The following is a 27,992-nucleotide window of genomic DNA, read 5'->3' as shown; positions in this document are numbered from 1 at the left end:
TCCCCTGCATGGAAAAAAAGAAAAAAAGGAAACTCCTCCCCAGACCGTACTTCCTCAAACTCCAACCAATAAAAACTCACACACACACACACACTCCTTCGACAGCACAGGAACACCGAGAACACTAAGAAAACTTCACCAAACTCTTTTTGACTTTTGGATTCGAGGTAAGGTTCAGTTGTGGTGAATTTCTTCTTTCTCTGACCCTTAAGAGGATTTCTTCTCTTAAAGGTCAGCTTAAAGTGTGTTGATCTCAGTCTAAAGATGCAGGTTGAGTAATACTTGAAATGGAACAATGAACAGAACTATCTTCCTTGCATTGATTATTTTAAGTCTATTTCCTTTCAGAAGTATTTATGTCAGCTGCGAAAGTAATTAGCGTTCATAGGATTATAATTAGAGAATGTTTTTGACCCAGTTGTACCTTTTTTAATAGAAAGGGTTTCAGAAATCAGAGCTGCAGATTTAACCAGCAGCTGTTTTGACCTCAGCAGAGTCAGTGGGACGTACTCGTGTCATTCAAGACATGGACTCGCGCTGTGATGAACTTCTAAAGAACAAAGAAACTTCTATGGGCAGAATTCTTATGACTCACACTGCGACTCGCACTGTTTATCAGATTTACTGTAAATGATTTGCATAGATCACGACACTGCTATTTAAATAATGGCGTGTCCATTAAATCCCCCGAGGGTGAAGCCAGACAAGATGTAATCAATATGTGTGTGGGATGCAGCCCAGTGCATTGCAGAGCCTCAAAGTTAAGTTGAGTTTAGAGTTAAACTCAACGGGTCGGCGGCCTTCGCTGGAACGCAAATGCAGATTAGAGGCGGGATGTAACAAAACAAGACAAGAACCGGGAGGCGCTGATGAACGACAGATGGCAAGAAAGCAAAAGAGAAACAAAAGTGGAGGAAAAAGTTCAGGCTGCTGAGACTTTTTTCCTGCAGTCTGCAGTTGAAAATGCACTGGAAAAGTGTTTGAATCCCTAATGAGAGAGCAAGCGAACTTAAAGAACACAAAGAAACAAAAGGTCCTTTCCATTTTGCTCACTTGAGTTGGTTTCTTTTTGATCTGCTGATCTGCTGCTGGTGCTTATACGTCTGGTGTGAAGCTGCTGACGGGCGATATCCATTATCCTCAAGTTTCATGCTCGTGGCAAAAGAGGGGGGAAAAGATGTCTATTGTTTGCCACTGACCTCTGGATGGGATGCTGTTATCTCCTGTGCAGCTGTTGGAGGGTTTCCTAGGGAATCTAAACCAGCATGATACGTGTCTTCAGTGAAGCAATCATGTGACAGTAAAACCAGTTTACAAAGAAGCCATGAAAAAAACTGATTCATTTTATATCCTTTCTTTTCTTTCACAGCAGCTTCGACTGATAAATAATTCTCTCTCTCTCTGAGTTGATGTATATAAAACACGAGGCTTTCGTTGTGTTGTCGCTCCGTCAGGATGTTGCAGGGTGTGTGCGTGTTGCTGCTGGCGGCCTCGGCCCTGAGCCACCTGGACGAAGCCTTCCTGGACAGCCAGTGGGAGGAATGGAAGATCACACACCGGAGAGAATACAACGGCCTGGTAAGTCCAAGAAAGAAAGAAAGCTCTTCCATCAGAACCATAATCATCGTTAAAACAGACCTCTCTGTCGCGGCGACGCTGTTTGTTTCTTCTGGTGAGGAACGGCCTCTCGTGACTTGCCTTGCCACAACAATTTAAAACTTAACAGAGAAAAGGAGAAGTTCAGAGAAAAAATAAACCATGCAAACCTCTATGACTCTGTGGACTCTTGTGGCGACCCCTCGTATTTTAATAACGGATCAAATCCCATGTGTTCCTTTTTAAAGAAATGCATCGATAAGGTTTATGAAAACCTGACGTACTTTGAATGCAAAATTCTCCAAACTTCAGTGACGCAAATTCCTCAAGGATTGCAGTAAGTAGGTCAAGTTTATCACAGACAAGAGGTCACAAAGTGCTGTACAGGAGCCAAAAGAACCATAAATGCAGCATTAATGAACCCAGAGAGACTACAACAGGGGCCAAAACAAGTAAGAAGAAAAGAATGAATAAAAATGGTTAAAAAAAAAGCAGCCCAGTGTGCATGTATTTAACCAAACACCAGTGTAAACTATAGGCTGTCTTTAATTGTTTTTTCGATGACATCAAAGTGACATCACAGCAAGCTCAGAGAGAGACAGCGGGAAAGCGGGAGAGGATGTTAAATGTTCATTATCACTGGAGTTGTAGAAACAAAAAGCATTGAGTTTATTGAACAATGTCCTTTGCCATTGTGACTTTAATCAGACCCTTTTATTTTGAAAGCGTTACTGACTAGAACAGTGGACATTTATTTCGTCCTTTCTTCTGTCTTCAGGCTTTTTGTGTTCCCTCTTTTCTTCGTTTTGCTCTCTTTGTGTTTCGGTAATTTGCTCAACACGTGGACGTCTTTGTGTTGGACTCACTGTCTGTCCAAAGCCAACTCAATTAAACGGCCAGTCGGCTTCCTGCTCGTCTCGTCTCTCAACCGGCTGAACGGTTTCTGCTGACGTCAGCCCGTCCGGACGCTGCAGCTCTGTTGAGAGAACATTAAACATAAAAGATTTACGTCACTTTAAGTATCTTAAGCTTTTTTGTTGTTGTTTTTCCGACATTCACGACATGTTAGTCATGTGTATATGTTCTCTTATTTTGTCATTTAACACGATTGAAATAGTTCATCTTTCTTTTTATACTTTATGATTTCAAAGATAAAAATGGGGGCGAAGGGTTCAGTCCACCGAAATGTTAGATGCTTTAAGTTGAAGTTTAAGTGGATAGTATGAGGTCATCAGCATACAAGCAGCGTTTTGTAATTATTATTAGCACCAACTGAGACGTCTGAAATGCTTGTTAAGGTGTACTGAAGAGGCAGCAGGTTCAAACTTCGCACATGTGCCATGTCTAGTTCCTTGTATTCCTCATTTCGGAGAAGAATATCTCCAAAAGAATGACGCGAGGACAGTTTCTCCCAAAGTCAATGTGCCCTTGCGTTGCACAGCAGCTGGATTCTCCTGAAGAGATTAGTGCAGATGCTGCAATATAACATCAGTTATATCAGAACTGGAGCATATTTATTAATTGAAAGAAGAGCAAAGAACGACTGAAGGCTTTCCTCGGTGGAAAAGATGTTTTCGCATTTCTCCCGAAGTTTTTTTAAAGGGCTTCCCCTTTTCCAACAGTTTCTGATGACTTCTGGTGTCTGAGTCACATCTGGCAGGTTAAATCCGCCCTAATACGTAGGATTCATCAACTCTCATTCACTTGTCTTTAATAAACTTAATTAATGTACTGGAGGCCTAGTAGTAATTATTTTTCCCCAATTATTTTTTTTGCAAATGCATTAACTGCTGCCGGGATTATTTCCCCTGGTGGTTGTGGAGGTGAGTCAGATGATAGCCGGGTTACTGAGTGCAGGAGTTTGCTGCCAGAGACCAGCGTGTGCATCTTCAGTCCGTCAGTGTGCGCTTTAGATTCACACAACCAAAGTGCTTAGGAGGGATTTGTGGTTTCAGTGAAATGTTGATAACGTAAACATGTTGTGTCTCGTCCTCCAAGTCCATATCATCCGTCAACACATGCACACGATGAATGTCGCTGTGGTTGCTCTGCTTAACGATATTACACAAAGTCACGTTAATCCTTTGTGAGCGAGCTTTTTGCACATATGTTCCACATTTTGTGACATAATCGATGCTGCGATACTTTTCTTTCAAAACGTATAAACTGATGCGTTAGTTAGTGAATATGAATGTGATTTTCAGGAGACGGGATTGGGTAGAAAGGTGCATGATGAGGCCGTGTTAAACGGTTGTGTCGGCATATCTGCTGGTCGAACAGCGGTCTGTGAGAGAAGGAGTTAGAAATGCATGAACTGTAAATACATTACAAGCTAGATGATTAACACACCAGATTTGACTTTGATCTGGTTATAGTTGTGTGATGTTTTTCTTTAGTTGAGATGTGTAGAGTATACTTTGTCCTCAACACACTGCAGCTGCTCTTCCTCCTTACAAGTTAGAATGTTATCTAACGTCATCAACTATAAATCTTTAGCACCCATGTTAAAATATGCCCTTGTGTTTTTCTTTCACCAGACAAATAAGAGAGAAAGAAAATAGGCTCTGTGCTGCGGGGAAACAATGTTGACTAGAAAAAAATAAGAAATGCGAGGCCGGCACTGGTTGCTATACTTCCTTGTTTTGGCCCCGAGAAACGAGACAGATGGAGTCAGAGAACAGAGAACCAAAAGTAAAGCAGGACGTGCACAAGGAGAATTTACAGTCGCTTTATCTCTCTCATCCTGAGCCAGTGATTCAGAAAAGTTCATTCACAAAAAAGAGCTGCAGACCCACTTTCACCAAGCTGACACTTTACAGTTTGATGAAGCAGATTCTGTTCAGGTTTAACCGGGAAAATTAAGACATTTTAATCGAGGACGTGGACAAATGAACAGCTCACCCTGTCTTGCAAATTTGGTTTTAGATTGAGGTTAACTTCAATCATCTGGTATATTTACTCATGGAAACTCAAAAATGTTCAAGAGAGGCAACTCCTCCCACTCTATATTTCACTCTCCTTTCACAGTTTCCCTGTCGCTAAAGTTCCCACCTATGCTTTTATTAGATTTTTAATTTTGCACAAACTCCTGGCTGCGAAGAAGAAAGAAAATGTTGTTTATTTGGTGTTAAACCCGAGCCGACCACAGACTTACGTCTTGAGCGCTTACTGAGCATCTGTTCACCGCTGGCTAGAGGTCACCACTGTGTGTGTGTGTGTGTGCGTGTGTGTGTGTGTGTGTGTGTGTGTGTGTGCGTGTGTGTGCGTGTACAGATGCATTTGTGGATTTAATCTAGAGTGCTGCATGAGCATGGGTTCATGTACAGTGTGTGATTGTCTGTCTCTTAAATCATTGTTTATATCGGCATGCATTTATTTGAATGTGTGTGTTCATGTGGTCATTACGTTGCGTCTCGTTGACATTCATGTGTTTATCAGCAGCTCTCTCTCTCTCTCTCTCTCTCTCTCTCTCTCTCTCTCTCTCTCTCTCTCTCTCTCTCTCTCTCTCTCTCTCTCTCTCTTTCTCTCTCTCTCGTCGTGATTTCAATCAGTATTCCTCCAACAGTTCCTCTAATTCAACCCCTCCTTGAACTGACATCACTTAAATAGAACCAAAGACTCTGCGCGTCATTTGCATTTTCCCATTACTGGAATGGATATCAAGACGGAAATAAACATTATAGTTATGCTAATGGGTGTTAAGACTACCAATACTGAGTGGAGCGTGGATGTTGTCAGGTAACCAACCAAACACTTGGCTGTATCTCATTCCCAGATTGAGACGGACGAAATGCAAATCAGACGCTATAGCTCATAATAGGCACACAGAGTGGTGATGAGGTGCAAATATTCTTCAGAAATAAGGGGTAAAGCAATATTTAAGGCACCTTCCAGTTGCATTGGACAGCTATGCTGCTGTTTCAGCTGTAGGGGAGATTGCTGTGTGAATGTGCGCTGGTTTAATTGGCCTAATTAATGAAATGGGGCTGGAACACAGGCAAGCTTCCTTTCTTCTCTAATTAAAACGTAAATGTGCCCTATTTGCCCAGATTAATCTCTTTTGAGCTGGCAGGTGTTAACACGGGAAGGAAGGAAGGGAAGCACAACTTAAGAGTGAAGACTCTGCATTATGTTAAGACCTCAGGTGAAAAGACCTGATCCTCCAAAGTTCATGTAGACCTAATACATCATCGTGCGTGCTGAAGTACCTTCTTCAAAATAATTGCAGACTTCGAACGTCTGAACTTGGAGGCCACAAGCGGTCTCCGCTATCCCATAATCCTTTGCGCGTCACTCAGTTCTCGTGTTGACTCAAAGTGACACATTGCACTTGTTTGTCTCAGGATGAAGAGGGGATCCGCAGGGCCATCTGGGAGAAGAACACGCGCATGATCGAAGCCCACAACCAGGAGGCCGCGCTGGGCATGCACTCCTACGAGCTGGGGATGAACCACCTGGGCGACATGGTGAGTCTGAGCCATCCTGCACGCTTGAGGCCACATTTCTGGTATTTGCTTCCTCCCATATCGGGTGCCCGAAGAGGGGTTCATTCTTTTCCCTTCTGTACTTTGACATCAAGGTTTTTTTTTTCATTTATGTCCCCAGAAATAGAATAAATGATATGTCTGGCCTCTCCAACCGGATCACCTGAAATATTATAGAGTTAATGGCACAGGAATGTCAAGTAACAGCTGAATGCTCCATAGCCAATGACATGAATCAGAAAATGCTTGTTTCCGCAACATGCAGTAGGCAGTTTTGGTTTTAATTGCCAAAAAAAACCAATGAAGTTGCTATTTCATCATCATTTAATATTGCAATAATATCACAGGCTTGACCCTGCGGCTGTGGTGCCAACACCAGACAGCTGTTTCAGATTAATGAAGTAAAAACATACCAACTGTCATGCCGAGGAACCACACCACGTGTTTGCCGTTCCCAGGCCGCCGGGAACTGATCTTGTATCGCACATTGAAGGTTTCCCAGATAATTCTCAAAAAATAAATGAACTCACCAAGAAGTCTTTTCATTCTCTATCAATATTCTGGCTTTAATTTTCCTCTGAGCAAGGTGACGACTTTGAATATCTTGTTTTGTACCCAAAGAGATTCAGTTTCCTGTCACGTAGATGACAAAGAAAAGCATCAAATTCTCACTTTGGAGGACACGAAATGATGGACCATTCGGCCCACACAGAGGGAAAGTGACTGCATTACTCCACTACGTCTCTAGCAAATAGCTTTTTACAGCGGGATTATTGCTCGATCATCTTGAACGATTTCATTAAGAAAACAATCAACTAATCGTTGCAGCTCCAGAAGATCACTCAGCCGTGACCCATTTTCAACTCTGTGAGATACAGCTGTTAGCAACTGTAGCAAGGGATAATTGAGCCGTGTGCTAAATGCATTCATTAGCACGCTGTAAAAAAAAAAAGACCCAGCTCCTACGTGTCACAGATTCAGATTCAGTTGTGTCTTCTCGCTGAGCCCGCCGAGGGGAAACCAAATGGGTTTGGTGCGCTCAGATCAGCTGGAGTCGCTGACGTGTGTCACGATGACTGATGCTTGTTTTTGCATCCAGTTGCAAGCTGCTGCAGGAAGCCGTACATCAAAAATAGGTGGGAAGCAATAACAGTAAAAACAAGGGACAAGAACATGTACACACACTCGAGAATTCTAGATAAATGACCAATTTCTTGTGTATGTGTAGAAACAGGTGGACGGGATGAGGGATGTTTTTTTAATTTTTTTATCTTGCACTTAAGTGAAATGAAAGAAAGGCCCAGATGGTCCGTTAACGATCTCTCAGCTTGTGCACCGAGCTGTAATGAAAGCACTGGGGAATTCTGATAATAATAAAAAGGCAGGATATAATTTCAAATGATTGCTTCGTATCAGTAATAACCAGGAGTCCCCTCTCATCCTCCTCTTCTGCTTCTTCCTTGACGTCATTGTTTTGCAAATCTTGGAGCTTTGCACTTTTGTTCCTCCTCTGGTGTCACTTTTTGACATTTTTACAGCGCAGAAAAAAAATTACATTTCACTTTGGAGTAAACCGCTGAACCCATCCCTTCATGAAACACTTTCCATCCTCCCTGCTGAATCAAATCCTCCCCCTCCCGAATCTTCTTCACTTGTTCTTGTCTTAAGTCTAAAAATAAATCCTCTCTCCCTCTCCTCTCTCGTTCCCGTCCCAACACATTTCTATGTCACAAGATTATTCCAGGAAGTTTCATACCATCTATAGAGTGGCGCAACCTGTAATCCTCAACTTTCTGCATTCATTGCATCTTGCTGTGATGAAGAAACCCGACCCTTTTTTTTTTGCATTCATAGTTTTATTCTTAACGTAAAACCTCAATATAAAACATTAACCGTGTTTCTTCTCACGCAGACGTCAGAGGAAGTGTCCGAGAAGATGACCGGCCTGCAGGTCCCGATGAACAGCGAGCGCAGCTTCACCTCTCCGGACCACACCGTGTCCAAGCTTCCCAAATCCATCGACTACCGCAAGAAGGGCATGGTGACTGCAGTGAAGGACCAGGTGAGACCCTCGTATGCCAAAACTCAAACTGTGTGAACGCAACAACGGCTCATCCCATCTCGTCCAGCTCTCGAGAACTTCGAGGTTGTGTTTTATTTTGGTGTAGGCATTCATTTGAGGTTATCAAAGCGTTCTCTTCCAAAGATAAGCGGACGTTTTGGTTTTACGAGAGACCTCACAGGTGAAGAGCGACTCGGTTGGTCTGGTGACGGTTGGTCTGCTTAACGCCTTCACCGCCGGTACGGATCAGCGCAAAGCGGCTTCCGTGAGCTTTCGCCGTCCGGCCGCAGATTTGTGACCTAATAAATTCCCATCAAAGCTCCACCTACCTTCAACCAGAGCAGAGGTTTAATCCACCAGAATGACTGGAAAAAACACAATGCACCCCCATTAAGACACATCGGGCTTTAAATGAACTATTCATGTCATCAACAGACGCTCAGCGATCCAGGAGTGAGACGAAGTCGTATTATAGCCTAAAAAAAAGTCACATGGGCAAGTGGGAGGGGAGACTTGTGTTCGTCACTTCAAGTGTAATACAAAGGTCACAGACAGGTACATACGGGAAGTTTGACTTGTGCATTGTGATTAAAGGATGAGCCGCTCTTCCCACTGAGCCACAGCCGCGTAATCTACTTATGTTAAACCCCACCACCATGATGGTTTTTTTCTCCAAAACCTATAGCAATACAGTTATAGAAAGTAACGCCAAGGGGGTGACTTCAATCTGGGCCATGGACGTAAATTGGGAGGAACCAATAGCTCAGACCACGGCCTTCTTCGAACTCGACCTTTTGATTGAATCTCAAAGGCGCGTCTAAATCGTGTTTTGGGCTCCAGCTTGAACGGTTGCTGCTATAAAATCTGTCCACGGACAAGCAAACGGTGAGCAAAGCACTGTAAACCTGCTCTGTGGAAGTTCCCGCTTCAGCAGGTCGCTCCAGGAGCACATGCTGACTCACACTCGGAGTCACGAGGTGGAAACAACAGCAGCGTGGCGGGTATTTAATGTTGCAGGGAAGTGCATGTCAAAATGGAGGAACTGGACTCGCAGCAAACCCGAGTGAGGACAGTGCTTATGTAATAGAAAATTCCAACATGAGCGAGAACTGGTAACACACAATTAAATAGTTTCAAGGACACGATCAAAACAGACATGACCTGAGATGACATGGGGCTGAAAAAGCAACGTGGCAGTTCATTGGAATCAAATCAGGAACGGCCCTTATTTCACGATGACGGAGAGAGTTGTATTTTTGTAGCTTTCCTATTCCTCAGTCAGTTTGCTCATTAGCTGAAATAACAAATATGAATCTACAGATAGAAGTGCTGCTGGGGTTTACGCATTTGATGGTGTTTGTTTGTTTGTTTGAGGGCTCGGGGAAAACTGAGGAAAATGTCCCACGGCTGTTTGCAGGCAAATTGCTAAGAAGGAAACTCTCTGATTTCTGTAGTGTAGTGTGGAGCTGTTGCAGGCAGAAGTGAAACTAATCAAATGGGAACGTATAAAGAACGCAAACGGTCGGCCAGAAAAACTAAGTTGCTGATCTACATTCCTGCAAACCACGAGATACGTGGACGTCGAATTCAGACGCGTCGCCCTTAAGTTACATGATTGAGTGTAAAGTCATGGTTTATGGTGTCATATGGGACATAAACAGCGGTCTCCTGAGTGAAAGTCCTGTGTGTGTTAGACCCCGGCCACCATTCATAGGCTGGAGCCGATGTAAAATAAACTGTGAATGGAATATAATATTAGAAATAAAGAATGTATGTATTACCTTTAAAGGATGCTGTGCAAATATTCAAATCATTATGCACAAGTATAAAAGTCTTAATATTAAGTTGTTACTTTCCTTTAGACACCTTGTAACTCAATCATGTTCATCCTTTACCCTCACTTCTTTGTTTTTACTCTAAATCCTAAACAAAAAAGATGAACGCATCCTCGAGATTCAAGGTTTACACCTAAACGCCTTTTTTTTAAGTACTATAATTCAAATGAAAATATTCAAAAATGTCCTCCAACTTGAGGGACGGCGCAGCAGCATGTGAGCTCAAAATCAGATTTTGAGAATGTAGTGAATATTTTATCTTGTAGCCGTGAAAAAAAAGCACACAAAAAAAAAAAAAAATCTCCATTTTCAACCTTCATTCATGCTCCAGAAAAGTGAAGGAAGCACACAACCCCAGTTAGCACACGATCTTGTAACCTCCCGGAGGAAACAGCCTGTTCTCACTGCTAATGGACTCTGAAAACACAGCAATGAGTTTGGTTATTACATGTAATTAGTCATTATGAGTCGATCGGACAGCCGGGCCGTGTTTATGTAAACAAGGGTTGAGCAGGACAGGAAGGAGGTAGACTGAAATGTGTCGTGCTTTCTGCTCGCGGGCAGAGAGCCGCAGAACGATGGGATGTTATCTAATGAGCATCAGGGTTGAGACTGAAGCACTGAAAGCTCAGCAGGGTTGAGAATTAATATGCAATGGCATATCTTACTGATTTGATTAATTAGTACTCAGTGGTATAGTTTATTTGTTGTTTTATACGATTTGAGGTTTAGTGTATTTGGAAACAAAAGAGAGTTTTTAATGTTTTTCTGCAAATGTATATGCATCATTTTGTTCATGAATTTACCCAAATGTAGGCTTCATCAGTTCAGACATTTGCAGTAATTAGCAGTATGTATATATGTAATTATATAGACTATTAGTCTACACACACAAAAAAAATACATCATAACGTGCAAACATTTGAAAAATGAATGTCAGATGGTTTTAGAAGTAGACGTAGAAAAGCTTTTCATATTTACTTGTCAGTCAATGTGGAGGACTCTGTCGCCCTCTGGTGGATGAAAGTCAAGCCGCAGCTCCAGACATGATTTATTGAGCCGCTTCCTGCCGCTCATGAATTATGCAGCAGTGTGACTTCACTCTCTGCATACTAACAAGTCTGCTGCTTCCTCCCCGACGGAAGCACGATGTCTGAATCCCAGTTTGATGTTTCTGTTTGTTTGTTTGAGGCAAACTTCAGTTCTACTCGGCGCTCAAAGCCGCATTCACAACCTCCTCCGGCGACATGATGCGCTTGGCATCCACGTTTTAAAAAACTCCCAGCAGCCGGGTGTTTTCCTGGAGGAGCAGCAGAGGTTTTAACTCGAAGACGGGCGAGAATTTATAGTCAGACAGCGACTCTGATGGTGTTTTACTACTTCATCACTGAGAGCGTGAACACAGCAGCCCTGTGCTTTAGAGGAAGACTTTATTTTATTTACATGAAACTAGAGGTGCACCCACGGGTGCCTTTAGAGACAAAGGGCCCCTCGGTACGGACATGCAAAAGGCCCCACCACAAGAGCAACACACAAAGACATTATATACAGTATATATACTTATATATTTTATTATTAGTCTTCAAAACACTGGAATTAATCTAACATTCACACGAGCGTTCTATATTTTTGAGTATTTCCTGCACAGGCGATCTTTAAACATACATCAGTGGCTCTGGCACTGTGTTGTTGATAAAACAGCACATTTGTGTGTGACATGCACACACTGAGAAATGTGTGCCTCCCAGTGGCCGGACGGGGGAAGGCACAAGCTTTTAGTTTTTTCCTCTTTCATCTATCAGTTTGATTTCCCTCGAGGCTGATGAGAAATGAATGCAGTGTACGGATGCTGTTTTCATCACTGATTAATATGCTAATTATCTTTTCAATGTGGGTTAAAAAAAGACTCACAATTTACCGAAAGCCCCGGAGGGGGCTGTCTTTAGATTACTTCCTTTCACTTACGAAAAGAAAAACCCGAGATATTCAGTTTACTCTCACAAGCAGCACAATTTCACAGCTGAGAAGCAACAACGACAACATTTGTTTGGGATTTTTCCTCCAGAACTACTCTCTGTGATTTAGATAAAGGTCTGCCAGGATGGAAAGCCACTTATAAAATAAAATATTATACATAATAAATATATAACATGCATATTTACTCCTATTCTACACCATCATCCGGCCTGTGTCAGGCTCCATGTGCATATCGTTATCAACTAAAACCACCTGACCTCTCCTCTCTGTCATCCACCCCCGACAGGGTTCCTGTGGCTCCTGCTGGGCCTTCAGCTCGGCCGGGGCCCTCGAGGGCCAGTTGGCCAAGACGACGGGGAAGCTGCTGGACCTCAGTCCCCAGAACCTGGTGGACTGCGTGACGGAGAACAACGGCTGCGGAGGAGGATACATGACCAACGCCTTCAAGTACGTGCAGGAAAACGAAGGCATCGACTCGGACGAGGCCTACCCGTATGCCGGAGAGGTAAGGAAGCCCTGACGCGGTACATGTGGAGTAAGAACTATCATTTAGTGGTTCAAGCCCACCTCAGTGCGTCACAGTGTCCCGTGACTGAGGTATCGCCCTCGCAGGAACGGAGCTTTAAATGCTCCGTTGGTCTTTCCTGTCATGTGCTGCTGCTGCTGGTGTGACTTCCTGTTCTGTTAAAAGAGAAGAACGTTAGTCTTGTTGGACTTTTTCACCCGTACAATGGTTTGTCTCACTTTAAGGATAAGCATGCTGTAAGTTTTGGAACTACAGTTCCCATGATGCTTTGACAGGAAACCAGAATACTCAGAGTTGCAATGGACTCAGTTATTGGGGCGCTTGTAAGAAACAAGCTTTTAAATGCTAAAACAAAACGAAGCAGTAGGAAAGAGCCGGGCTAGCTATTCTGTCCTGTTTCCAGTTGTTGTGCTAAGCTAAGCTAAGCTAAGCTAAGTGGTTGGTGGCTCAACCTTCATAATGAAGCATGAGAGCGGTGTTCATCTTCTCATCAAATTCTCAGGAAGAAATGTTTAGTTTATTTGCACAAATTTTAAAATACACAAGCAAAAGTAAAACAATCCATAATCAGTAAATACTATCACAGTGCAGGAAGAGGCAGAAACCCCACTGGGCTTATGTGAAGCCTCCATCCAAATAGCGTTAAAATGTCACAACATCAGACATCACAAACTTAATAACAACAAAGCACAAGTTGCCGAAATGTCCTGTTTACCCCAACGGAGCTGCTGACTGAAACCAAAAGCGGTCTGTGGTTCCTCACTTCACCCAATCAGGCGTCAACAAGAGCAAAACCCTTTCATACCCTTTGTTCCACTTTGATCTTCAACACAGTCACTATATTTATTGCATAGGTGGTTTATTGGAAACCATGAGGTCGAAACTCTTGCATTGCCTGACAAAGCTAACAGTTGCCTTATGAATCAACTATTGGTGCAAAAAGGAAGTACGACTTTTTGTAAAAAGTTAAAGTTGCATTGTTTCAATAAAACAGCAGAAAACGGAGGACAATTCCAGCACATTACCCAATGTGACGTCATCAAATGTCTTGCCAGAACCAAAGTCCAAAACCCCAAAATATTGAATTCACTACAACATAAGACAAGGAAACGCTGCACATTTGAATCAAATGTTTGCCATTCTTGTTGAAAAATGATGGGAACAATGAAGGTTTTTTCTCTGCATTTCTGCTTATTTTTGTGGTTTCTTTGTTTTCGCTTCCTTAAGTATAAAGTGTGAAAGCGTTAAGGTTTGTGATCACACAGTTTTTAAATTGATCGCATTGCTCTTTAAGTTGGCAAACATTTCTTAGCTTGAATTTGCTTTCGTCATTGACATTTTTTTATTTTTTTTTCACAGAATACAGAAACCTTAACCAGTATATTCTGTATTTTTTTCCTCCTCCTTTGTCCTGAAGGACCAGCCGTGCCGCTACAATTCATCGGGCAGGGCGGCTGAGTGCAAAGGCTACATTGAGGTCCCGGTGGGCGACGAGCAGGCGCTGGCCAAGGCTGTGTACAAAGTGGGTCCGATCTCCGTTGGCATCGACGCCGCGCTCGGCACCTTCCAGTTCTACCAGAAAGGTCAGCGAGGCGCTCGGATGTCTGTTTGCTGACTCTGATCTGGGTCATGATGTCACACTATTATGTTATCAAGGAAAGACACTTAACTTGAAAGGAACTAATGAATATCACCATTAAACGTCCCCTTAATCACATTAAGACCTACAGAAATGTAGACATTGGATAAAGGTATGTTTCATTTTACTTATTAGAGTCAAAGATTTTTCCAGAGGGGATCTTCGATATCTCCTCGTTGACCGAGAAATAAACACCGAAAAGTCTATTCGGGATGTTTTCTGAAAGAAGGCATTTTATGGAAGAAAAATAGCAATAAATCTCTTTTTTCTACAGAAGCCCAGCCAGGCCAAACCAAACATGTGCTCCAACACACTTTGCACACAGAAGAAGTTTCAGTTGGTGGCAATCTGCAACCTACACACTGGCCCTTTAAGAAGTGTCATTAAAAACACAACTTGCAGCATTTTCTATTTTGCCACTTTGGTATGTTTTCTTCCTTCAACTACAAACACTTTTTACATCACTTCCTTTTTTTCTTCAGACCTTTCCGGCACTCACTCTTTTGTAACAGTGTGTACGACAATCCCATCATTCAGGAGGCATGTTATTACACATTAAAACTAAGTCATTAATAACTGCGATCAGATTTCATGCTGCACGCCGCTTGTCGCCTGCAGCTCTTCCTCCAACAAATCACTGCGGCCGTTGGTCTCCTTCCATCATTTCCTGACAGATTTTAAAGTGATCCCGCTGACAAAAACAAAATGACTGAAATGACTGTTGTCTTGTTTTGCGAACGCATTTTTGATGAACGACTGCAGTCCGCTAAACCAGGAGGGAATTGACAGACTGCGCCATATTATAAACTATTATAAGAGGAGATTATGACAGTATATGAATATGTTGAAAAATGAGTACAGTGCTCTATAGAAAAGGCCTGTTACTTGTATTTTTCCATAAACAGTTCATTGCCGTACAATTTATGACAGAATGGTCAAGTTTTCAATACCACGAACACTTTCTTGATCTTGAACTTTAAACAGAATAATTAAAAGCATCTCACGCAAACTGTAACAGTAAAACTGTGAAAACGTGATATCAGATTTCCGAAAAAAAAAATCAAGAAATCCGTGCCCTTCCAGCTTTGAACGTGTCCTCGCTCACTCTTCCTCTCCGCCACCGTGTGTCCAGGTATTTACTACGACCGCAACTGCAACAAAGAGGACATCAATCACGCCGTGCTGGCAGTGGGCTTCGGAGTGAACAGCAAGGGGATGAAATACTGGATCGTCAAGAACAGGTGAGGGGGGGAAAGGGACACATCATCACACGTCCAGAGCGGCATCAGGTGGCTCGCCTGTCGGCCATCTTGGTGACGAACGGAAATGATTTTTTTCTCCCGGCGGTGCTCAACACCTCTCATGTGTCTTTCTCTCCATCTCTTTGTGTGTGTGTGTGTGTGTGTGTGTGTGTGTGTGTGTGTGTGTGTGTGTGTTTTCCCTGACAGCTGGAGCGACAAGTGGGGCAAGCAGGGCTACGTCTTGATGGCCCGTAATCGCGGTAACCTCTGCGGCATCGCCAACCTCGCCAGCTACCCCATCATGTGAGGAGGACGAAGGGGGGCTTCGCTCAGACTACTACACACACAAGATACAAAACAAAAAATGCACTTGAAAATGTACGCAGGGTTCATTCCAACCACGTATGTATTATTAAAAACTTATTAAAAAAATGCAGCTCAAAGAACAAATTGGAAAAGAGATGCCTTATAAAATAAAAAACATTCACTTTACTTCACTGCTAAACGGTTTACATGAGGCCAGGTGCATGCTGGGATTAACACTACTGTCAGATCCAGTGGGCAACGCAACCTCGGAAGCATCCGGGAAGCAGGAAACTCTCAGGCGAGCAACTCTCATTGAACTGAAGGGGCGCCATCTTGAGCGTCCGGCTCTATAACACATCCATGAGACGGAGAAAACGGAGGATTTTATTTTGTGTGGTTTTTAAAAAAAAACTTTTTAAACATTGTGTGAAACGTTGTGAGAAGTCTTGGATTCCAATGTCCTTGAATGTGTCCCATGAGGACGTTTGATTTATCTTGAGTTATTTGAAGCACTTTGAAATCTGCCCGCACCACGAACCTGCAGGGGACAGTCCCACAGGGGCTTTGGCTTTAATCATCCTCTGAGAAGTTCAAATCCACTGAGACAGCAAGCATTGCTGGACAATGGGAGCTCCTCTTTCCTCCCGACGCAGAGTCGGTTCCTTTTTAAAATCGTCCTCTTCTTTTCTTCTTCTGTCGATCATGTCGCCTTTTGTTTTGTTTTTTCTGTTCAGCACTATTGGTGTTTTCTATGAATAAAAGTTTCATTTTTAAGTTAAATGCATGGTTTAATGTCCTCATTTCAACTGTTGGAGAAGCGGGGGAAAAAATGTTAAAATGCTATTTTAAAAGAAATGCCTTTATATGTGAGGCTTGGCAGCATATACTTAACATCCTATTTTTATGATCTGAGCCGCCGGCTAGCAGCTAACGGTGCTAACAGAGGCTGCTGCTACATGAATGCAGCATTAAGCAGTTGTAATACTTGTAGTTTTTCATTCATTTATTTCATTCTGAGAAACTAAATGTGTTATTGTTGCAACTTGAAGTGGTTCAGGAAATAAACAAAAGCTATTGAGATTGTGTGGGAATGTCTGTAAAATATTAAAATGTTAATAATGAATGAATTGATTAATTGATTTAAAGGAAACAAGAGGAGTTCGCCTCACATGAGAGCTGATAACAAACAGACAAATGGAAAATAATTCATGTCTTAATAGCTCAGTTTTAGAAAATAAATCATATTGTTTTATTTTGTCCAGAACACAACTGACAAATATATTTGTATATATATATATATATATATATATATATATATATATATATATATATATATATATATATATATATATATATATATATATATATATATATATATATATAATATTAGTATAATAGTATAATATAGTAACATAGTATAATATATTTGACACAGTTCACATCAGGACAAAAGCACTTCTTAACCTACACTTTGGTCCACACACACACACACACACACACACACACACACACACACACACACACACACACACACACACACACTTCAAGCACATAAAATGAATTTTCATGATCATTTCATCCTGTTAAATCTTCAGTTTCTTATTAGTTTCATCCGGCACACATGTATCGTGAGTTGTAGTTCACATCGCAGCCTCTAGGAGGTGCTAGTGCGCCTCCAGCCTTTAAAAGCATATCTAAACGGTATTGTTTGAAGGAGTTTAGACAGTAAATAAGACAGCAGACCCTCTCCTCCGGTCCCAGCAGAGTGTGTGTGATGCTCTGGTGCAGTTAAAACCGCACAGCTATAACTTTAGCCCTTGTATTATTTCCTCTTGCCTTCAGTTCCTTCTCTCTTGCAGAGTTTTAACAGCAGCTTCAGGTGATCAGACATCAGGACGACGCTGCTTTCTGTTTCTGAAAGGGGGAAGAACAGCGACAGGTCACGTGACATGCTTCCTCATAAACATCGAGCATTAAAACACAGTCAGAGATGTTCACACGCGACAGACGAGCAGCGATGACGCCGACCGCCCAAGGCAAGTTAAAACACTTTGCACACACATATTATGCTTTTTATACCAATGTCAGGTGTTTCATAGTCAATAGAACCAGCTAATAAAAGATTTTAAAAAGCTTGAAATCGAATTTGCGTTTACTTTCGTTTCTTTGAGGCCACACGGTGTCCTTTGTGTCCGCTGCAGGTGTGTTCAGGGAAATGATAACGATACAACAGTGTTACACTGAGGTTTAGTGTGACTGGGCATTTAGTATTACTTTGAATATACTTTAGTATTTTATCTTATTCTCTGGGGGATTTCAAAACTATGTGTTCCACAGTCACCCAACAGTATTCACTTTACAGTATGTATTAGGGGCCCGGTGTGTCTTGTTATTATTACTATTGTCTTAAATGAGTAATGAAGGAACTGAAGTGACCAAAAAAGAACTTTATTCAGATAAAGTCTCTTGATGACAAACTATACTGACGGTAAATGAAAAGATTCTGGGGAACTTTTGAATATTTAAAGTTTAGATTTCTCTTTTTATTTTGTGTTTATGTAACTGTGACTGTGAGTCAGCCAGGTATCAGGTGACTTCAGAGTCCTCTTGGTTTGTGATCGGGCTTCAATCCATCTGGTGAAACTGGAAGATCAACATATGAACATCGTGACTGACATCAGACCCACACTGCATTTTTACTTCCAATAACTTCTCTACTTCCTTTGTTTCATGCTGATTCTGCACAACAACTGTCTCAAACAACTGATTTTGATGAATTTGGTCAGATTTCTGTCTCCTTCATTGGGTTTCAGTTCTGGTCTTGTGCTGATTGCATCACTCTGGAACTTTTGTGCAGTTCAGTTAGATGTGAAGGAAGTGATACTTGGCCCACTGCGTCAGACAGAGATGAACACACTCACTGCAAATGTACGACAACTTCATATACAGTGTACATATACACTGGAGACTTGTGGTTGAGAGGTAGAAGGTGCAACGTTGGATCAGAATGTTTAAACCACAGACATACAACTATATATATATATATATATATATATATATATATATATAGACACTTAATATTGAGACATTGTTGCGTTGCATTGCAGTAGTTCAAGTTGAGATTTCTTTCTTCATATTTTAAAGGGAGACACATCGGGTACTTTGTGTTTGTCCCCTTTCAAACTAGTGGAAGGAAAACATCCAAAATATACATTGAGGTGTTTATTTGATGACTTTCTCCATTTGAGACGGTAGGTTTCACCTACATTAAGATTACAGAATCCTCTTTTGCATATTTAAACATCACATGTCAGAGAACTTGTAATACAGAGGATGATTGTCTGAAGTTCAGTAATCAACTGGTGAAGTTTCTTCGAGATATTGTCAGACTCTGATCCAGAAATCCTCCTCAGCAGCTCATAACTATGTACAGTTGTTTTTTTACTTCGTTCACTCGGGGCGTCTCCTCTGAACAGAAGTCCCTTCTTAGTCTTTTAACTTTTGAAGTCAAGGCATTGAACTCTGAGACCGTTGTGTCGCCGTTCATCCTCCACGCCGACGCACTGATCCCCTCCGTGTGGTTTACAAGAAGCGAGCGCATCTTGTTTGTCTCTGAACGGCTTTCTCTGCGCGTCTGCGTCTCATCAAAGGTCGGACGACATCCTGACTTCTTGTGTGTGTGTGTGTGTGTGTGTGTGTGTGTGTGTGTGTTCGTCACAGGCCTGATGTTTGGGGCCCTGCTGCTCGTCTCCCTGTGCGTCGAGGCAGCGGCCATGTTTGACAGCCAGCTGGACGTCCACTGGGAGCTGTGGAAGAAGACAAATGAGAAAAAGTACAGAAACGAGGTATGCAAATTTTTTTTTAACTGAAAAAAAGAGTAAATGTTCATATATTTGTAGGCTCCAATCCATATGTGAAATGCATTATTAACTTAAACAATATCTGACCTGATGCACTCTCACTGTGTGTGTTCTTGTGTGTGTTGAGGTGGAGGATGTGCGCCGCCGGGAATTGTGGGAGAGGAACCTGATGCTCATTACCAAGCACAACCTGGAGGCCTCGATGGGGCTACACACCTACGACCTGAGCATGAACCACATGGGAGACTTGGTGAGACAAATACGCTCACGCTCCTGTTTTTATACTCTCGTGGGGGAACAGAGAAAATAGTTTTATGATTTTTATTGGTTTATGATCAGCACTTGTATTCGTTATCGATGCAGTATTTATGTCGGTTGAAGGTCAGAGGAGAAACAGCGTGACTAGTTTGGTCTTTGAAGCGCAAAAGCTAATCGTTATAATAAAGAATAGTTATGGATGTTTTAATTTATGAAAAAAAAAAAGAAACATAAACGGAAATGTTGGATATGCTGAAATATCGACGAGGCAGTCAATCCCCCGGAGCTTTCTGTCGGCGGCTTTATGGTAAACAAATGTCTGCGGTCAATACATCTACGGCGTATTGGGGCCATTGTAGGTTAGAAAATAAATAAGTAAGCAGGGGGTTGTATTTATAGAAAAAAAAACTTTCTTTTTAGAAAGATAATTTGACTTTTCGAGGTGCAAAAATCATATATTCATGAGAAAACAAATGAAATGAAGACATTAATATAAATATAGACCCATAAAACATACATGTCACCACTTCTGAGGCTAGTTATTGCTTTAGCTCCTCAAAATATGATTCATTTAGATATAATAATAATAATAATAATAATAATAATAATAATAATAATAATAATGATACCACCAACAATAATTATTATTCATATTATTTCTATAATTATTATGCATATTATTAGTTTTAGTACTGGTGTACAATTATATATATATATATATATATATATATATATATATATATTTGTTATTGTTCATATTATTTTATTGTTATTAGTAGAAGTACTTATAGTACGTATAATACTGGTAGACAATAATAATAATAATATGCTTATTTATTATTATTATTATAACAATGATACATCAATACAAATAAAACAATAACAATAAACATATAGATTTTCTCCAATCATGCAGTTGCAGCCACTTCACACATTTGTGACATTAGACGTTGAATTTCAGTTTAATCTGCTTTAAAAACTGACTTGTCCATTTAAAATCTATTTCCTGCCAAATGAGCTCGGGCCTTTCAAAAACAACCTGATGCCAGCGCCGCTCTTTTCTTCTTCCTCTCAGACGCCAGAGGAGATCCTGCAGTCGTACGCCACACTCAGTCCCCCCGCTGACATCCAGAGGGCACCCTCTGCCTTCGCGGGGGCGTCGGGCGCCGGCGCTCCAGACGCCGTGGACTGGAGAGCGAAGGGCTGCGTCACCAGCGTCAAGAACCAGGTACAGAACGCCACGCTGGCTCCTCCCCTTCAGGGGCTGCAGGTTCACCGCCACTGTTTGTGTCTCGAAGTGTCGTTGTCCCACACATCCCTGCTGTTCCTTGTTCGTTAGCGGTGGATGTTCACACAGGAAGTCGTCACAACAACCATCAGTTTTACAACATCCACTTTGATTTATATGCACACGAGGTGCAGAATATTATCTCAGCTTAGTCACCACTTCTTCCACACCCAGATGTTACGGGATTGGAAAAATCCCCAATGGAAACAAAAGTTTAAAATGTGTACGCAGCTTTTATTTGACATCTTCGTCTACATCATAATTATTATAATGTTATTATGAGACAATAGGCTCCTGCACACGGACATTCAAAAAGGCCCCACCACCTCACACAGACGTCTAGCTGTTTACACAGTCGATTAACTTCTTTTGTGCTTGTTTTGTGTGTCTTTTTTGTAGTTTTGCATCTCTTTGTAGTGTGTTTTTGTGTGTCTTTGTGCTAAGTGTTTGTCACTGTGACATTTCTGGCCAAAACTCTAGATTTTATATTTTAATTATGACACTATAACCCAAGTTGGGATAAGATGGAAATAGGATTTTCTTTTTAAAGATATGACATTTGAAGATCAGCGCGGGCATATTCTCACGATGCTAGTTGCACAGACAAATGGTAGTGGTTAATCCACAGAAGACATTACACCTCTAAAAAGACGACAATCACAAAATAATCATCAATTAGTGACTTTTTTTTCATACGAGTCTAAAGATCTTGCGGTGAAAAGTCAACAATAATAAAAGTGTGTTGCTGAATTACAATCTTCAATTCATTCTGTTCCCAAAGAACCCGCAGACTTCTTTCACCTCTTGAACTCTTCTGGCTGCCTCTTCTACAAACTGCTGTTGAGCTGCCAAACATGGAGATGTGAAGCGATCCAGCTAACCTTGAAGTTAATAAAGAAGGGGGAAAAAAACCATTGCAGTGTGTGTACAACACCGTACTAACACCACTGGTTTGAATGCAGGGTTCTTGTGGCTCCTGCTGGGCCTTCAGCGCCGCAGGGGCCTTGGAGGGCCAGTTAGCCAAGACCACTGGGAAGCTGGTGGACCTCAGCCCCCAAAACCTGGTGGACTGTTCGGGCAAATACGGCAACCGCGGCTGCAACGGTGGCTTCTTCCACCGAGCCTTCCAGTACGTCATCGACAACCAGGGCATCGACTCGGATGCTGCGTACCCGTACAGAGGACAGGTGAGTAACTGCTTTAATCCTGCGGCTCCGAGATGCATCGAGGGGATTCGGAGAGGGGAAAAAACATTCGATGTACGTGGAGGGTGACATGGAAAGGAATTGACCAGCAACGCAAACAAAAGGTCAAGTCAAATATACACACTTGTATGCACCTACAAACCCAAGGTAATAATCGCAGCCATGATGTTTATGACCTCTGTGACAGTTTCCTCCAAGCGAGCAATACATTTTAACAGAAAGTCGTAAAACCACTTCTAAACTGAGAGCGACGGCTATCCGATGCAAATATGTGAAAAATAATATTAGAAAAATGACGTAAAAATCGATGCAATAAAGCACACGTTAAAAGACGTCACATTCACGAGCTGCAACGGAGGTTGCTTTCGTAAAAACAATGTTTGCAGCAGCTTTAAATCAGGTATCGAGCTCCTGGAAGATGTTCTTTTTTTTACAGAGAAATCTGTTTGAGCAAAAGATGTTTTGCACTAGCAACAATTCTAGATGAGGGTTTTTTATTTAAAGGGACAAAATATTCTGAATCATCATTAAAAACTATTTTAAAAGCTTTTATTTCAAGAAAAAAAGAGTTCAGCACTCGTGTATATACCTAGTGTTATTGCATGTCTACATCTGCATGTCATAACTTATATCTCATGTAGTAAAGTAGCAGATACACTTTGTGATTGTTGTGTTGTGTGCAACAAAGACCTAAGTAAGAAGCTGTTCTGGAGCTTTGAATTGTATCGCAAGACCTTCATCCGCCGAGGGAGTTTGCACCGTCATCATGGAATCTATTGTCACGTCATGGGATTTAAAATGTATAAACATCAGGAAACAAGTCAAAAATAACAGAAGTAATTTCACATGAAAGAGACAAGTAACACATTACTAACCAGCGAGTTAGTAGTGGTTTGTAACAAGACATTCAGTGTTGAAATAGATTTCATAATCGTCCATGTTCATAAAATAATCCAGTTCAAAGTGACGCTGAAGCTCACACCAAGACAAGGGTGCAAAATAAACTTCAAAAGCATCTCTACCAAAGAGGTTCTACATAACTAGTCTGCATGAGGAGGGTTGCAACAGCTGTTTTTGGAACATGAAAAAAGGGAAGTCATTTGTGTAATATGGCCTTCTGATGTTACACAACGAAGACAAACTGCAACAATGTGTGTGTTATGTGCGGAAACCCCCAACGGAGCCAAAAAGCAACGCAGCATGACTCTTTAAATCACTGAAGACAAACTTGCATGCATATATAATATCACCATAATCAATTGCTGATAGAAACATTGCTTTAATTCATCTTTTCCTTACAGCAAAAGAAAACCAGCCTTTTAATCTATAATCGAAACCCTGACACTCGGTATATTTAACAAGGTTTATTGCAATAGTTCATTGTACTTCACTGTGTTCTCCTGTGAAGGCCCACAAATACATCAGGAAGTGGAGGCCGGACTTGAGACAGGCATGTGTGTTCTTTCTTTAGTGGAAATGTATCGGAAATCCAGCACAAACTCAGGTTTACAGTTAACAAATCCCTGTGAGAGACAACAATGTGGGTGTACAAGAAGTTAAGTCCGACCCTCCAGGCTGCGGACTGCAACACTCTGCTCACTTGTCTGGGGTCTGCCGTTAATGTCTCTTTGGAGCAACAATAAATTAATCGGAGCGGACAACGTGTTTGTCCTCCGGGCTTCATCTGGTTTTGCTGTTATCGGCGTCTGTGTGGAGGAGGAGGAGGAGGAGGAGGAGGAGGAGGAGGAGGAGGGGGGGGAAGAGGAGGAGGGCGGCGGAGGCAGTGGTGAGCCGGTCCGACAAGACTGTTGCAGCCTCGCAGAGGTGTTGTGGCTCCATTTCACCCAAAAAAGCACATCAAATGTATAAATTAATTGCTGGAAAAAAAGACCAAAACAATGAATTGTACGTACACGGATGTCATAGTGGGTCAGTTCATTACATTTCTAAGCTTTCTTGTAAACCGTCCGGCATGTTTCACACAGTGTGAGTCATGGGTTCTAACCCCCGGTCCATCCTCTCTTCAGTCACAGCAGTGCCGCTACAACCCCGCAAACCGCGCCGCCAACTGCTCCCAGTACAACTTCCTGCCTGAAGGCGACGAGGGGGCTCTGAAGGAGGCGCTCGCCACCATTGGACCCATTTCAGTGGCGATCGACGCCACGCGGCCCAGATTTCCCTTCTACAGGAGCGGTACGTTGCACAGCCGCTCATCTTTACTTACGGGACTCGGATGCAGAAAGACATTTCTGGAGGATGGTTTGACGTGTATTTATATTTATATACTCCAGGAATCCCTGTTGAGTGTAGTCAAAGGTGCAAAACAGCTATTTGAACCAGTGAGGGCAGCAAAACACTGCATTTCAACCTTTTTTTAATCTCATTACAGTATTTGACACCGAATCCCCCACCTGAGTAAATATGTATGAATATCTATTCCTCATTTGTCTTTTCAAACTGAACTCCAGTCCTCACAACTTAGGTTAGGTTTAGGACACAAAACTGCTTTTTTATGTTGAAGAAAGTCGCGTGTTTTTCAGGTTGACATAACTACAAAAATGCCATTACTTAAGTACGGAAGTTACGTGACACGTAAATGAACTCTGACTTGGTTTCACGCAGGACACAGACAGCAGTCTCCTTGGTGAACGTCTGCTGTCATTGAACCGTCCTCGTCCACCTTGACCTTTTATACCTTCAAGGTTCTGGATGCCGTGGATTACATCCAAATTGTTTTCATGGGATAAATATGAATTATAGTTTCCAGCCCAGTGGCCAGGAGAAACGATTCTGCAAACCACCGATAAGTTGAACGAAAGCAACGTCAGGTTGGAGAGGTGGAGGCTGTGATGTCGAACCTTAACCGAGTGGTTTTAACTAAACCTAGCGGATCCTCCTACATAACCACAAGGCGTTCTGCATTTCTGCAAACGCTGACACACTTTGTTCAGAAACATCGTTGTTCAACGTCATCCCGTGGTTTGCAGAAACACACAAGTGCAACATTTTTTGCTCCGAGCAGTGCACGAAAACACCTGGAACAAGATGCGATCGTGACGTACTGATAGTGATAATAATACAACTTGACAAAACCATTTCAAATCATATGAATCAAAATTAGAATGTGGGCAAACAAATGTGTACGTGTTTAAAAATGCTCAAGGCTTAAATGTTTCTACGAAATAATACATGTAATTAGAATCAATTTTTGGGTTCATTTTTTTAACCCGCCATTACAGGAGTGTACGACGACGCCAGCTGCACCCAGAAGGTGAACCATGCCGTGTTAGCGGTGGGCTACGGCTCACTGAACGGACAGGACTACTGGCTGGTAAAGAACAGGTAGGACACTTCACTTCCCCATCACGTGTAGCTCCGCCCCCACACGGGTCCCCGTGTGGTTAAGGAGAAACAGGAAATGACTCTGCATCAACAGGCGCGGGGGGGGTTTGTGTATTTTGCTGCCGTGAGCTAAGTGGTTGCCTTAAAAACTCCACTAACACCTGCCTCTCAGGCAACCACGAGCTCAGACGACGAGGTTGGATCTGAATCTAAATGATGAGAAGAAGGGAGTTTTATTCTCGTCATGTAATGCGTGAGAAACATCCCAAAGTGCTTGCCGGGATCCTCTTTCTGCGGGTCTCGGCACACAGTATCCCTTCATCAGTATTCCCCTCCAAGTGTTAGGTGCAGATGTGCAAAACGGGGAGATCGGCCCTTTAATTCTCCACATCTTTATGTTTCTCTGCTCTTTGCGTGCAGCTGGGGGAGCTCCTTTGGAGAGCAGGGCTACATCCGGATGTCGCGCAACAAGAAGAACCAGTGCGGCATCGCTCTGTACGGCTGCTACCCCACCGTGTAGCTGCAGGGGGAACTGAACTGCATCTGCTGCAGATTGACTTCTCTTTGTGTACACGGTACATTTACAGTTTGAGTCCACGTTGAGGAAACACTTTTTCTATACATGTTTTGTTTTTAAAACTGTTTTTAATTCAACTTTTTTAATATAACAATAGCCAAATATTATACTTAAAGAAAATTGTCTCAACGGTGTGTTTGTTTGTATCAGACTCGATGTGTGTGTTTTGAATAATAAAGGTGGTGAATGGACTGTATAACACTTATATGGCCCTCAAAGCGCTAGAACACTTCATTCACACTCATTATTCTGTTATTATTCACTCTTATTCCCTCAGTAAACATTGTAAACATGAGTTTATGTCTCAGTCTCTAGTTTTAAGTCTTATTCAGTACAGCATGATGTTCATTAAGTAAATTATTGCCATTTATAACTGTAACCGTTTCAGCTCTTTTGTCACAAAAAACAAGATGGCGACGTCTAAAATGACAAATTCAGGCCCTCAAAACTGTAGTGCAGAAACCAATGGGTGACGACATCCACTTCTTATAAACAGTCTTTGTTTCTGATGCTATGAAGGTAAAGATGTGATTGTGCTCCGACAATTTCAGGTTTGTCAGTCTGTGTAATCTGCAGTGGAAGGATTCCATTGATGCTGTTGATTGTTGGACAGTTATTACACATGTTATTTTTTTACGTTTACAAAGTGAATAGGAATATATCGCTGCTCACAAAATATATATATATATATATATATATATATATATATATATATATATATATATATATATATATATATATATATATATATATATATATATATATGAAAGGTTTACTATCTGAAGTGTGAAAGGCCTCTTCATCCTGGAAAGCATCTCTTCAATGCTGCTGTTGCAGTGTCCATCGACAGAAACCGCTGTGATGTGGAAAAGCATCGTTTGGACTCACAATACCAAACCTTCTAAAAAATGCATAATATGTGACAAAAACCTGTCAGAATGATGAACACAGGACCAGAATATTTACGTCAACCTGTATACAAAAATAAACTGTTTTTGTGAAGCACCTTTGGATATTTAAATACTGTACTTGTCTTGCAACAGGGTCAACGTTAACGGCAATATCAGAGTCTATTACGGGGATGTCTTGCCATTTATTGGATGCATATAATCTCATTTAAGAGTAGTTCTTCTGGATAAGAGCATTTTCCAAAGCGTACTGTCAGTCTTGGCCTTTAGAAACCCAGAGGTGCGATCGCCTCTAGCAAGGTCAGAATAAAGTCAACAAGAGCACAGCGTTGGGTTACAAATGAGTCATTTTTATTTTTTTAGTGCAACATCACAACAAACAATTTTCACATGAGGTATTCAAAGGGATTTTCTTTAGTTGTTGATACAAAATGTCCCACCATGATTGACGTTTAAAGTGTTGTGTATCTTTTTTTTTTAAAGCCTTTGGTTGGTTAGCCACATTCATTAGTAAGTCTAACACATGGACAAGAATGGCACGATGAAGCATGGTGGGTCGAGTCCAAGCTGAGGAAACTCAGACTCAGTCAAATATAATATTTCCCTCAACTCTTCCCCGTTTAAAGCTTTTTGTATGGATTTAATTAATTCCTACTTACAACAGTGGGATCGAACAGTATTTCAACTACACTAAACATTTTTGGAAAAAACAGGGTTTGAAGGGGTGGCTTACAAATGTGGAAAAATAGCTTCTGTCTCCTCCGACCTTTTTTATTTTTGGATGAGCGCTTGATTTTTTTTTTGGGGCTTTTCTGTTACAGCAAGTCACATGATTCTAGTTTTTGGAGAAAAAAAAAACAAGGAATAGGCAACGTTGATTACAGCAAG

The 27,992-nt window shown here is 41.7% G+C and overlaps 2 protein-coding genes across 2 annotated transcripts; both read left to right on the top strand.

The window, feature by feature from the left end:
- The first annotated feature begins 91 nt into the window (after positions 1–91).
- On the top strand, positions 92–16,446 carry ctsk (cathepsin K). Its single transcript, XM_068569480.1, has 8 exons — positions 92–167; positions 1,455–1,578; positions 5,940–6,062; positions 7,993–8,142; positions 12,241–12,459; positions 13,898–14,063; positions 15,252–15,360; positions 15,568–16,446. Exons 2-8 carry the CDS (start codon positions 1,456–1,458, stop codon positions 15,665–15,667), a joined length of 990 nt encoding a protein of 329 aa, XP_068425581.1. The 5' UTR covers positions 92–167; position 1,455; the 3' UTR covers positions 15,668–16,446.
- Positions 16,447–17,646: 1,200 nt separating this feature from the next.
- ctss2.1 (cathepsin S, ortholog2, tandem duplicate 1) lies at positions 17,647–26,882 on the top strand. The gene is made up of 8 exons (XM_068569519.1): positions 17,647–17,702; positions 19,387–19,511; positions 19,654–19,776; positions 20,860–21,012; positions 22,035–22,259; positions 24,305–24,470; positions 25,517–25,619; positions 26,040–26,882. The coding sequence occupies exons 1-8, from the start codon at positions 17,657–17,659 to the stop codon at positions 26,137–26,139; spliced, it is 1,041 nt and encodes a 346-aa protein (XP_068425620.1). The 5' UTR covers positions 17,647–17,656; the 3' UTR covers positions 26,140–26,882.
- The last annotated feature ends 1,110 nt before the right edge of the window (positions 26,883–27,992 follow it).

The sequence above is a fragment of the Clinocottus analis genome, unplaced genomic scaffold (assembly GCF_023055335.1).
Source record: "Clinocottus analis isolate CAN_PGR_092001 unplaced genomic scaffold, fCliAna1.0.p SCAF_9, whole genome shotgun sequence".
Classification (NCBI taxonomy): domain Eukaryota; kingdom Metazoa; phylum Chordata; class Actinopteri; order Perciformes; family Cottidae; genus Clinocottus; species Clinocottus analis.
The sequence above is the reverse complement of the archived record's forward strand: the minus strand, read 5'-3'. Positions and strand labels throughout refer to the sequence as shown.

Coding starts and splice junctions, on each gene's coding strand:
- ctsk (XM_068569480.1), top strand. CDS start 1,456: ATGTTGCAGGGTGTGTGCGTGTTGCTGCTGGCGGCCTCGGCCCTGAGC. Junction 14,064..15,251: donor CTTCCAGTTCTACCAGAAAG/GTCAGCGAGGCG, acceptor CCGTGTGTCCAG/GTATTTACTACGACCGCAAC. Junction 15,361..15,567: donor TACTGGATCGTCAAGAACAG/GTGAGGGGGGGA, acceptor TTTCCCTGACAG/CTGGAGCGACAAGTGGGGCA.
- ctss2.1 (XM_068569519.1), top strand. CDS start 17,657: ATGTTCACACGCGACAGACGAGCAGCGATGACGCCGACCGCCCAAG. Junction 19,512..19,653: donor AGAAAAAGTACAGAAACGAG/GTATGCAAATTT, acceptor GTGTGTGTTGAG/GTGGAGGATGTGCGCCGCCG. Junction 25,620..26,039: donor TACTGGCTGGTAAAGAACAG/GTAGGACACTTC, acceptor CTTTGCGTGCAG/CTGGGGGAGCTCCTTTGGAG.